Below are 13,410 nucleotides of genomic sequence, written 5' to 3'. Positions count from 1 at the left end.
ACTGTGGCAATCTTCAGGCTGCCTGATTTGTTTCACTAGATTCCTTCATGAGAACAAAGGCTGTGATTAAACACAGCTGGCACAGAGAAGGAACATTTGCCAAGCTCGACAATGAGGATTCTTTTCATTGTTTACTGAGATACCTCAGCTTATGAAAATAGCTTTCCCTTTTTAACCAGACAGAGAACACAGGAGGCAATTCGTGTGAATGCCAGAGCAAAGCAGGCTACGAGCTTTCACTGTAAGTGTTAAGACATCCACAGGAGCATCTTCAGAGCTATGAAAGAGGGCACCATGTTATTTGGCCATTTGAAAACCTTTTACATACTTAGGCTCAAAGGGAGAGTGAAATACTGAATGAACCACTAACTGCCCCTTTTGAATATATTCTCATTTCATCCCACCAGAATATGCAAACTAGCTCCCTTTTAATGCAAGGGAAAGGGATAAGTAATCACAAGACAGAACCCTCCACCATTAAGAAACAGAGAAGGTTTCATGAGAAATAGGCTCCGTCTCTCAAGAACCTCAAGGTAATTTCGTGCTTTCCCCTTTACAGGAACAGTTCTACTCCCCCATAACATCTTCAGATCACACAGATCCTGGCAAAATAGATGTCAGCTTCACCTTAGGAAGGCAAGTCAAACATAAAAACAGAGTGAATTTCAGCAGCAAAGGTGTTCCAGGTGTATACTTCTTGAAAAAGTACCATGTGTCCTTTTCAGCACTTATTTACTTTGAGGTTCTCTGATAATTTATGCTCCTCCCCAATACATCTTTGCTCTGTGTCCCCTCCACAGGCTGAAAATTTTTTCTGTTCCTCCTTCACCTAATTCTGTCCCCCTTCAAGGTCATTTTGGAGTGGTAGGAATCAGGAACAGGTATGTGAAGAAGCTGTTTGGCTTTACAGTCCTACAAGAGAGTTACAATGGTGTGACTGCTCTTTGTCTCTTTAAAAATCAGAGAGAAATACCTTTCTGGTCAGCTTTGCTCTGACAGACCAAAGTGTCAGAGAAGCCAATGTAATTGCACATTTCTCTTTCATTTTAAGGGTTCACAATTGTAAATACTGGAAGAACAGCTAATCCAGTCAAAATCCAGGAACACCAACTATGTTGCTTACTGGCCTCCACAAACGTATCATTATTACTTGCCATTTACTTTCTCTCCAGGAAGGAAAGTATGTTTTATTCAGTTGTTAACATTGTATCATTAGGGAGAGACCTCAATTGGAAATCTGCTTCCCGTTAACTCATTCCATGAGCTTTCGTAAACTTTTTTTATAGGGAAAAAAAAATTACACAAAGCCAAAAAACAAAACTTCGAACAAACAACAAACGTGCACATGAGAAAACTCACTAGCCTACAGCAATACTGTTATGGAAAACATATCATAAGTTAAACAAAATTTCCCCTTCTAAATACCGTAATAAAAATGTACAGGAAAGTATTTATGGATTACAAACATATGTAAGAGTTAGATTACTCCCTCTGTTTCTTCACTTAGGAAGAACATTCATGTGGTTCCTAGGTGTATTTCTATACACTTGTCCTGAATTTTAGTTAGAACAAACTCGTGACAAGGCTGCTGCAAGATGAAGGCTCAGATGTTCCATTTCCCCAAAATCAGAAATACAGTTACATGGCTCCTACAGGACTCTGCTACAGGATCTTCTTTTGTTTGTTTTATATGTAGCAGATGAAAGCACCTTGCATCTTCCTCCAGGAAGTTCCTATGTATCAGAAGCAGCATTTAAACACATTTAATCTGGAACCCAGCACAGCAGTCCCATTTCTATCAATAGCAATTCCATAACTTAGCTACAGGACCAGTTAGTTCACCACTTTACACGCTATTAGATAGAGATAACTTTCACCTCCTCAGTAGAACAAGACTGTGGAGTTTGAGGTCCCACATGGCCTCTCTAACTGCAAGTCCAGAAAGACTGGAGAAGCCAGTTCTGTCACTGCTCCAGACCGTGATCCTCCTCCTGGTTGGATCAGCCCCGACAAGTCCCACTGACATGAGTACTTTTAATACAAGTGCACATAATATCCTACAAGCCCTCACTCCTGCAGACTCCACTTCTAATTATGAAAGGCCCTTCTGACTCAAGAACAGCCCTTGAAAGCACAAAGTAGATGTGCTGCAGAGGTTTAATCTAGATAGCACTGAAAAACACATAGCAATACTCAGATGTACATGATTTTGAAGCCAATTTAATATTTTGGGGTGGTTCCACCTCTTCAATTTTTCCCTGAATTTTAAAAGGAGACAATATTAAATTGCCCTGTTCTGAAGAAGTTTGTGGGAAAGAACTTGAAGCAGAAGAACCAGACAGGAAAACGTTAAGGAACCAAAACCCAAGTTTTCCAGAGTATCTCTTTCCACTTTGTCTGAAAGTTATTAAAAAGTTTCTAAGAAGGTTGTTCCAAGGTTTTGAATTTCACTTTGAGGTACAAGTGGCCACCCTGTATTTAAAGCAAAATACACATTACTTACACATTTTCAGAAAACATTTCTTACACATTTTCTGTACACCTGCATCTTCTCAGAACATGAAAATTACCAAAAGTTACCATGCAGTTATTTTTCCTCCAATTTTCTGCCTGCCTCTTAAATGGATTTTTTAAAGCCACCATTGTTACAATAGAAGAAATCTAACTATTTCACTGCAGCTTATAATGAATGTATCCACATGTCACAGGATTCCCTCTATCACTGCACCAGAAACTGTCCAAGATCCCTCCAGACTGCAAACTAAGGCATGAAAGCAGAGTAGTGCATCCTGCAATTCCAAACAGCAGGTACCACCATCATGCCTGGTTTTAGGCAAGGCTCTCTTCCTCTCATTCTTGATCCATAAATCAACACAAATGTTTTGAATGGAAACATCTTTCTACAGACAATGTATCTGGACATCAGAACCTGCATACAGCTATGGTGAATGCAGCCAATTTCTCTCTTGACAATTCCCAAAACTCTTCACTGACATTCCACTTAATAAAAGTAGTGACACTAATAAAACAATAGATAGCATTTTCCACCCAGCATCTGAACTCTTGCTTCTGCTTATCTAGGGAAGTTTTTGTAAACAAAACCCACCAGGAGACATGGAAATGCTATATATCCCTTTGCACTATTAATACTACAAACTCATTTTTGGCTTACCATGGATTCACTGATTAAGAGGAGGAGAAGAGCCTCTTCTACGTTGTCTTGAGGGCAGTACACACTGAAAGACAGAATACATGTTTCTGAGGAAGGTCAAGAGTTATCCTGTCAGCCTCTTTCTCATTTCACAAGAGATGCGGTAACTTGAAACATTTCATGCATGATTCATTTGCTAGGCAATACTTTCTTTGCAGATCCACACAATTAGAAGCTCTGCAATATATCTTAGATGAGATATACTGAACCCTAAATAGATTATTTCAATTTCATAGCAAAGACAGCCCTTTGGCTGGACTTTCTTCTTCCTGGGGGGAAAAAAAAAAAAAATCACTCAAAGTTTAATGTTTTATTTTTCCAGCAGACTATTTTGTTGAAAAACAAGGCACAAAACTACTACATGAATCAGTGACATAATCAGCAGTACCGAAGGGTGTTTAAATACATTCCTTCCTCCTTCCAATAAACTGAAATAAATATGAACACTTACTTCTCTTCTGAGTACAACTCAGGTCTCCGACAAAGAAGATTGCTAACATAAGACTGATATTCCTTGTTCATGAACTCAGGAAGTGGATCAGATAAAGGGCTCCAGTAACAGTCTTCACTGAGGGAATGGAGAAGTACCTGGGCTAACTGTTTGGCTGCAGTCTAGAGATCAGTACAGAAAAAGACATATATCAGTGAAGTCTTCTCCAACACAAAAGATTCACCATGTTCCACCTTGGGAAGGAGATGTATGACAGTACCACTTTTCAGAATGACAGACTAGCAAAATCAGCTGCTAAGGTCTACAAAAGTGTGAGTTCCCTCCTGAGAAAAGACTAAACTGCATTTACATGGCCTTGTTGCAATGCTCTAGGAAAAAATTATCAAAAAGGCCTGACAGCAAGGGATGCTTTGGTGAACAAGAACAACCGACTGCCACATGGGCTGCTGAGACAATCTCACAATAGTTACTATATAGGAGTATGATGACACTACATTGTGTTCTCAGCCTCAGAATTTTGTATGCAAGTCTCAGGACCAGAGGTGGCTTTTGTGTTAGGTTTAAAAGATCAACCTTTTATCTGCTCGTATCACCCTCTCTTGTAGACTCTTATAGTTTGATCTTGGCACTGCTTCTCTCTTCCTGTTGCACTAAAGGAGGCAGGAGAGGAGATGCTTAGGAACTTTATAGTGAGACAGCAACATCACATGTACTTTTTTTACCATCAAGCAGCCGAAGATCCTTAAATAGTTGCTTTCTACTTCATATGCACAGCTGGCAAGCTGGGCCCAAAAGGAGGCAAGTTAATTTCACTTAGCAAAACTACCTTTGGCATTTACCCTTGTCTGATACCCATCAAATATCTAATTTCTTGCACTGTAAATAGATGAGCCTATGAACAAGCTCAGAGATAACAAAATGGGTGGTGTCTTCTGTGAATTCTAAGCAGCACACCACTCTATGATATAAAGTAAATACTGCACAAAACAGAGGGCAGGCTGAAACTTCAGCCCTTCTGTCCTAATACTTGCAAATAGTATTTTGCAACTTCTCTAACTATTGGATATATATTTTATATGAAAATTACATTTTGAGATGTGTTATGAGCATACCAAGAGTAATTTTCTTTTAAATACCAGGACAGGTATGTTATAGATGTCATAACTCAACATCTATGGGATCAAATAACGCACACTGAAGTTAAAGTTCCTATTATCAATTTCAGAAAAATAACATGTTTTGATGCAAGGCTCTTGATTTTCATCCACCTCACCACACATGAATACACTGAATTAGTTTAAAATGCAACCACAGTAGCATGCACCACCTCTTAAACATTATAAAGGGAGGCTTCATAGATGGCAGTGATCTGGACCCCAAGACCTTCCATGCCCTGCTACTGACAAGTTACAGAAAGCCGTCTGTTTCTAACTAAGCTTTTCTATGCTTTTTATAGCAAGTAACTATGAGCAAAATGGCCTAAGGCCCTGCAACATTAGCCAGTATCATTTTATCATCTCAGTGTGTAATTATTCAGTCAGTTTTACCCTGAGGAGTCAACTCTCCTATATTTTTTTTTCCTACAGTCTTAGAGGAGAGGGAAAATAATTTGCCAGCAACACAAAGATCTTTACTGGTTCACACAGAAGTAGGAATACAGTTTGTGGTAAGCTATTCAGAAGGCAAGCAACAAATACTTTTAGTGTTTTTAATTTTAACACACAGTACAGTAGCTGTGTAAACTAGCTTCAGTCTCGTTTTGAATAAGACCAAACAAACCAGAACAGGCCAAGACTCTGATTTATGTTATTACTGCCTTTGGCTAAAAAAAGGATCATTATGCTTGAAGAACACTGTGATCCCACAAATCAGGAGGAAAAAAAAATCATGTGTTTTACTTTCATGCTTGAAAAACTTGTTTAATTAAGCACATTCCTCCTGTTGCCTTCTTGACAGCTCTTTAAAAATAAGTAATAAAATGAAAATGCAACTTCTAAATCCCAGGAAAAGCTACTGAGTGAACATCTTGAGAGTTCCCCAAAGGGATAAATCCCCCAGGGGTTTCGTACAGCTGCCCCCAGTTGCACAGGGACAGGAGAAATTGAGCCACATTCTGTCACAGTCTAGGAGCAGCAGATGGTTAGACTCATTTCAGCAAAATGATAAAACAGGTGAGTACAAAAATGCTGCTGAACCCTGATCTCAGCTTGGAAAAGGATGCAGACATTTGAGCGGACAATTATTTAAGTCACCTCTTCTAATCTTCTGCAGAAGCTTCCACATGCATCTGCATCATCAAAAACACTATGCAAGCCCATTCCCACCTCTCCTCTCCAACTTCTCTGGAATGACACAAAAGACAAAGTAGAATCAAGTACAAGCTTAGCTGTAAGAGTATCAATGCTTTTACAGCTGGCTGCAAAGCTTTCATTCCCAAGACTGTTATTCTGCAAGCTGCTGACCTTGTCACCTCCCGAGTAACTTCAGGACAAGATCTCTCCATGGGGAGACAGGGAAGAACCAGTTAAAGGTCTAAGAAGTTGAACAGGCACATAAATATTTCTTTGCCTGAGACATTCAGGATAAAAGAATGCAAAGATGTAGAATGCAAACACCAAAAAGAAAAATTTAAAATAATTAAAATCACTCTGTACTGCATTGAAGAGGGTTTTACAGAAGGAACACTGAAAGATGTCAGTCTAAAAAAGCACTGTTTGTTGCAAGAGACAGAAGTACTTAATGCTTCTACATGCAAATGCAGAAAGGTGTGCATGCACAATGAAATTGAGAAAGAAAACAAGACAGCGTCACCTGAGGACAGCACTGTCAAACCAAAAACATCTCTGTTTCTACCAGGGCTAGACTATGCACTGTAATCAAGAACACAAAACAATGAAACAAACAAAAAACAAAACACAAGCCCAACAAAAGTAACCTACATGCCCAGGTCTGAAAGCTTGGAGGTTTCAGTTGGGCGGGTCTTTGAATTAAGGGGATCACTTCTAAAAGGAAAAAAAAAGGAAAAAAAGAAAAAGCCAGCAATCAATCAATCGAGGACAAATATACTTTTGTGCTACAGCACTGGTCAATCAAGAGAATTCCTGCATACCAGACTGTCCCACCCTCCCACCTCCTATTCCCTTACCATTTTGAAGGTCTGAGTAGCTTTTGTTTCTACAGTCCGTAGTATTTCTCGCAGACGCCTCATTCCTTTCACAATATTTCTATGGGGAAGACAGAAAAAAATAATAAACATCCCCCCAAATCAGCACAATGAAGACAGAATATTTTTATGATGTGCCAAAGCTAGGCAACACACCTGAAGTTCAAACAACCCATGAAAGAATCACTAACACTGAGTGTGCAGTAGTGAGACAAGTCACTCTGAGGCATAGACAGGACAATGGGCCAGAGAAAGTCAGCGACTATACCACTGCCTACTCCAGATGGCTTCCTAAGAGAAGATCACACTCCCATTTGATGAACAGAGGGGACATTTGGAAGCCTTTCATTGCTCATATTAAGCAGATGCTGCGCCTTAAAAGCATCCACATCTCCTCTTCATACACACAGATTGTACTTGTCTGAATTATACTGAGCTTACATGATGCTTTTAAACGATGATTTCTTCTAGGTGGTGCTTAAACGCTTAAACACTTGTGTCTGACGAAATTACAGTGGTTTAAACAGTTTATTATCAGACAGCTAAGTTTAAGTAACTGTCTGCAAGCACAGCTTAACCTGCAATAAGAGGGTAACACTAAAAAAAAATAAATTAAAAAAAATCACATTAGTCTGCATACCCTATAAGCAATTAAAGCTGACTAGTTGCCAAATGCTATCTTAGTTGTGCTGTGCACTCAGAGGGATGCAGAGAGGAAAGATTAAACACTGGACATATGAGTTAACACACTGGTAGCCTATCAGCTGTTCAAAGCTAAGGACACAGCCCCCCAGAACAGTTACTGCAAAATGATTCAATACACATTCATTGCAGGGTCAAAGATACCCAAAGAAATACAAGCTATCAGAAAAGTAATGTACAAGACAACAAAATAAGCAGTTGCACTGGTACATTAACTGTCACTTCAGCTTATCCAGGAAAAATTTCTGTGCAGATGAAAACAAAATTTCATTTAAAAAAACAAAGCCATATAAAGGTTTATATACCTTTTCTGTCAAACTGATTAAATTTTGAAGGTAAGCAGTACAGACTGCACTTGTACGTGCCTTCATGCACTGCAAATCTTCTTGCACTCCAGAATCAACAGCAAACATTTGATGACAATTAAAAAAAAGGTGATTATTTTGGGGGTGCAGAGATAAAAATGTAATCATGTTTACCATGAACACTGGCTACATAAAATGCCACCCTAAAGCTTGTAGTCACCATGTCACAGAATGCAAATGCATATGGCCTTACTTACAAGCAATATCCATCTCAGTTTCAAATTTTGAGGTAATCTGCAGACTATCTAATCATGGGCAATGTACAGAAGAGCAAGAAAGTAAGGACAAGAGCAATGAAACTGAAGACTTGTAGAGAAAAGTCAGATGTTATCTTTTTTCTTTCCACTTTCTCCCAAGTAAAAAATGTGCTTTGATTTTATCAAGAAAAAAGCTCAAGAAAGTTTTTTTTAGTTGGACTTAAATACTTCAGCAAACACTCCAATGACAGGACAAGACACCAGGTACTTTTTAGTTGGTCTAGAATAGAATGTACCCACAAAGATGCAGTTCTGGACCTTACACACAAGAATTGACCAAATCCAACAGAACTGTTTACGTGGTATTTGCTATCAGATAGAAAAAATAAATTCCCCCATCAAAACAAAATTCAGCTGTCCAACTGCTCTTCTTGATTACTGAAAACTACCAGCATTTGCTGTTCTTCCATGGGCTCCTTAGGAGGCTCGACAAAACAGTTATGGAGTATAACAGTTCTACAGCATTTTCAAAAATGCATTTATTTAGGTTTCTTGTTAACATAATGATATTTGTCTTAATAAAGTGCCAATGAATTGCATTAACCAACATCAGAAAAAAGACTAATGACCACTTGTAACATTTGGCACTTACTTATAAGAAGAAAAACCTACAGCATGTGATGAAAGGAGACAGTTTTGTTCCTAGAAAACTAAAGCACCATTACAGTTCAACATTTTAGACAAGACCATGAAAGAAGTTAAGCCTCCTGGCAGAAATACCTTGCTCTGGGGAGGGGGGAAGGGGAGAAGAAATACAAGGAACAGACACACTGAAGTGAATGAAAGAATAAATGGCAAATTGCTGCCCATCTGTCAGTAGTCAGGGCTGGAACCATGCAGCGCATGACAAATACTTAGGAACACCTTTAACAGATGGTAGGAGTGCAAAATGGGCAGCACAGGAGGAGCGCCCAGCACTCACCACCTCCCAGACAGGTGCTTGTGTGGTCAGAATCTATGAAAGAGCACCTACTCCATCCCCTGAGCTCACAACAATACCAGTTTTACAAGCCTGAGGATGTGGTTTGGCAGCTTTTTTATTCTGAACTTTATCAAACATTACTGAGCCATAACAGGAGACAGGGCACACCTGCCAGCATTCTGCAAACACAGGAATTTGTCTTTCCACTCTACTGTTCCAAGCCAGGAGACCATCCAAGCACATTTCATTTTGTGCATATGAACTGCTCTGCTCATAACAATAAGGAACTCACTGTTCCATTAATATATGCCCTTTATATACTAAATGTGCACTTGAAGGGGTTTTATTTAATTAGGACCTTAAGAAGTTAACAAAAAGAGAAGTATATATTTGGAACAGAAATATATGCTATGTAGGTGACTGGATGAGGACACAGACATAAAGCCTCTGGCATTCCATGGTGAAAACACTTGATCTTACTTAGATTAGAAACTGAACAATCTTGAACCTCTGCAGGACTTGAATAGAGGACTACCTGGAAATCCCAGGTAATGTTGCCTCAACCCATGGCATCATAAGTGAACATTAGACCATGGAAATGAAATAAGTTGGAAGAGTCCATAGGCCCCCTATTGCTAAGAGGACAGAAAAAGAAATGAGGAAAAACAGGAAGGGAAAAGGACACGATCATTAGACTGCCTTGGTTTTAGTTTTAGGCACAGGAGTGGTGAGAGCACCAATGAAAAAAAAACATAATGAAGAGCAGTTTAGGGTTCAGTTGCCTCTAATCTAATAAAGATGAACACTGACAAGCATGGGCACGAACTGTGACAAAGAACAACTTGAGAGTCCAGTCAGTCCAGACTGGCATAATAATATGTTTTGTGCATGTACCCTGTTAATATAGATTAATTACCAGTCCATGAATCAAAGCAGTCATATCAGAGTTATGTCATATAGTTTGGTTAACACTACATAAAATTTTAAGACACAAGAAAACAAAGAAGGACACTGTTCTCTATGCAAATAGTTGGGAAAAATATTGACAATAAAGGAGTGGACTGTTGACACAGAGGTCTGCAAAAACAGTTCCCCAACAACATGATCACCAGCAGATCGTGTTTTTATCCGCACTCGTTTACTGCTAAAACAAACAGTTGCTGACAGAAAGAACAGACCATCTTGAGATAATTGCATAGCTGTTTGCATCATCACCTCTCCAGAGTAAAGCAGTACCAAAACGCATCAGCAGCACCACTGCATCTGCCCATCTCCTTCTGCATCTCTGCACCTCACCCAGGTTTTCAGCAAACCATACCCCTCCCCTTAAACATGTTCATGCAGACACAAGAAAAGGCAGTAAGAAATTAGTCTAATATTCATACATCTGTGTCAGAAAAAAAACCAAAACAAACCAACCAAAATCCAGTGCAGATGATAACATGAAGACAAATGGCTGCCTCCTAGAGGCATCATCTGCCTTCTTATCTTCTGTATCCACAGCATCAACATTCGTCACTGAAGAACCAAAGCAAAGCTTTCTTAAGTTACAGCATGACAAACTGCCGGAAATGCATCTTCAGTGACACAATGTTTTTATGTGTCACCTCATTAAAAGCATCTGTGACTTCTTTAGCTGCAAGACTTGCTGGTCCTTACAGCTGGTAGTTCAACACCTGAAGGGGAGACTGGACCTTTCTCTTATATTGGTGTCTTCTTTCCACTGCATGAGAAAATGGCATCCCTGACCACACTCTGAGAACAGCACATCTGATCCTACCACAAGGAACAAAAGCGTAACAACAGCATTCATATCTCTCAGCTCTTCTGCCTGTTGAGACAAGAATAAAGCACTCCCTATTCCTTTTGTACACATGTAGCACTGGGGAAGGACATCCCACCTGATAGAACCTACCCCTGTTATCTTGAGCAGTCATCATCCAAGGCTTTTTTCCTACCTGAACGTGATGGAAGCAATAAGGGGAACAAAAGCATTTCTTTGAGCTGTTCAGTATCAGGTGGAGTAATCTATTATAGTCATGAAGCATCCTAAAAAGCTTCTTCCCATATCCCTCCCCTTTACTTAATATATCCCAATGCTACTTATGCCCTCTCGTGGCAGAAACTACACATTAGTATCATCTGCAGACAAGTTGCCATGTCCCACCAAGCTCCTTTTATCCCAGCAGACCTTCCAACCCTGGTTGATGTTTCTCACTTGCACTGCAGAAGGTAAGGAGCCTGTGGGATTCCACTCCCATTCTGGCTGCAGGAGCTCCATTGCTCTTTCATCATGAGACAGCTACAGAGAACATTTTTGCTGCTATTGCAACAATTCAGCTTATAATCAAACCATGGCTTAATCCACACATGTATCTTTCTTCAGATTGTTTTCCTGTAGAGTTTTTTGCAGTTTGTTTTTGTCTGGGATTTGTTTTTTGTTTTTAAGGCTACCATTAAAATAATATGGAAGGGAGCATGCAGGGCCCACAGTAAGAGCCAAAGTATCCCACTAGACATAATGAACCCATCTGAATTGATGAAGACTGAATTTACAATGTTCTGAATAAAATGAACATGAGTTCGATATTCAAAAGGTGCCTGGAGGACATCAGTGTCCCATGTTCTAAATGGGATTTTATTATACTACATAGTTAACGAGCTTACTGTCAAGACTTGAGCTTTTTGTTTGCCATGAGAAGGGCAGAAGGTTAGGAAAGCACACACTGCCACAGCTGGCCAATCCCTAGCTCACCTGAGAAAAGTACATACCAAGCAGATACTGAGACTATGCTTTACAAGTTCATACTTTGCTTTATGCATAAACTTGTACTTGCCTGATTAAAGGAGACATTTTACAAGATCTGAGCTTTGTGGATTAAAAAGGCTTCAGGTTAAAACAAGGCTTACCTGAAGGCACATCTCATGGATATGCTCACAGGTACAGCTTTGCTCTACATGCATGGAGAACAGTGGCTCTTCGCAGTTGCATTTAAAGTCACGCTTGGGGGATAAAAAGGTAGCGAAAAAGCCCTAAACAAGAAGCAACCCTACTCCTCCACCAGAATCAAAAAATGTTATCATTTTTCTACAGAAGGATTTAAACTGATTTTTGCTGGCATTTTTATTCCTAGCTTTCTTCTTTTCAATCTTCTCTATTTTTTTTGCTTTTTTTTCCATTCTACTCAGCAGGAAAAGAAGTGAAGAAAATGAGAGAAAGTATCTTTTGCTGGGGGTGAAGACAAAAAAAGCCAAAATTAAATATTTGTGAAGACAGTTTGTAGTGAGACACCCAGTATCTGATTCCTTGATAATAAATGGGATAATATGGTGCAAGAAGCAGATTAAGAAAGGATAGATTCTTACAAGTACTGTTTACACATGCTGAAGACACACTCTCCTACACAACAAAATCTCTCCATTGGATAACCAGAGTTAATTATGTTTTCAAGACACAGACTGGTTTAGGGAACAGCATGTCCTCACCAATGCCCTTTGGAAGTGGGTATTCACAGTGTCTTTTCTGCTGATCTTGAGAAGGTTTTTCACTGTAGGCTCATGAAATTCACTGTGAGCTTATGGATATTAACTCCTCCTGCACTTCTGAAGTTCACTGGGAGCTGTATTTCAGAAGCAAAATAAATACCCTGGAGCAGCACTGTTCCCGCATACATTCTCCATAGTAAAAACACACAGAGTTGGGGCACTGATTGGGATATTTAAGACCTTAGACAAACAAGTAAATAAATGAAAGAAACTACCTGTAAGACTTTACTGAACTCTAAACCAGGCACTGTGGCTGAAAATTTTAAGGGCACACAGCAGTGTAAATTCCACTCTCTTCATAGTCAAACTCCCTTTGTCTACATAGGGAGCAAAGCTGAGTCAAGACAAGAATATTGTTCTACCCCACCCTACTCATAGGTCTGGAAAAATGATGCTTAAGACTCTTCAGAAAGACAGAGAGACGCAAACAGGATAAAGGGAAGGACACTGAGGAGACATGAGGTGAACCAGCAGCCAAAAGTCAGAGCACAAGAAAAAAAGTTAGTCTTCATCTGAGACAGAACATGCAATATTATCTAATTTTATTAACATTTGCGTCCACCTACCCTTTCTTTAACTGAGTCACATAGGCACTCTGTAGAGCTGCTTCCAGAAAGTAGGAAAGTCCAAACTCCGAGTCAGTCACACTGCTGCCCTTGATACTCCTTGAATGTGTGTTGTTTAAGGTCTGTGAGGGAAAAAAAGAAATATCTGGCAATATAGATAACTGTCAGAACTAGCCAAATCCTCATGAGCCAGTGACATCTTCAACAATAACATGTTACATTTATTA

At 39.5% G+C, this 13,410-nt stretch overlaps 1 protein-coding gene across 4 annotated transcripts in view; it reads right to left on the bottom strand.

Moving 5' to 3' along the window:
* Positions 1-13,410, bottom strand: part of TTC7A (tetratricopeptide repeat domain 7A) — a 203,094-nt gene that overhangs the window by 165,522 nt on the left and 24,162 nt on the right. For all 4 annotated transcript variants that reach the window (XR_009277214.1, XM_058835343.1, XM_058835342.1 and 1 more), the window contains 4 exons: positions 13,184-13,305; positions 6,808-6,886; positions 3,663-3,823; positions 3,173-3,236 (listed from right to left, as the gene is read on the bottom strand). Coding sequence is in view for 3 of the 4 variants with exons in the window: in XM_058835343.1 (XP_058691326.1) it covers positions 3,173-3,236; positions 3,663-3,823; positions 6,808-6,886; positions 13,184-13,305 (426 nt within the window). In the remaining variant the exon portion in view is untranslated. The remainder of the gene's footprint in view (positions 1-3,172; positions 3,237-3,662; positions 3,824-6,807; positions 6,887-13,183; positions 13,306-13,410) is intronic.

This window comes from Poecile atricapillus, chromosome 3 (assembly GCF_030490865.1).
Source record: "Poecile atricapillus isolate bPoeAtr1 chromosome 3, bPoeAtr1.hap1, whole genome shotgun sequence".
Taxonomy (NCBI): Eukaryota; Metazoa; Chordata; class Aves; order Passeriformes; family Paridae; genus Poecile; species Poecile atricapillus.
The sequence above is the reverse complement of the archived record's forward strand: the minus strand, read 5'-3'. Positions and strand labels throughout refer to the sequence as shown.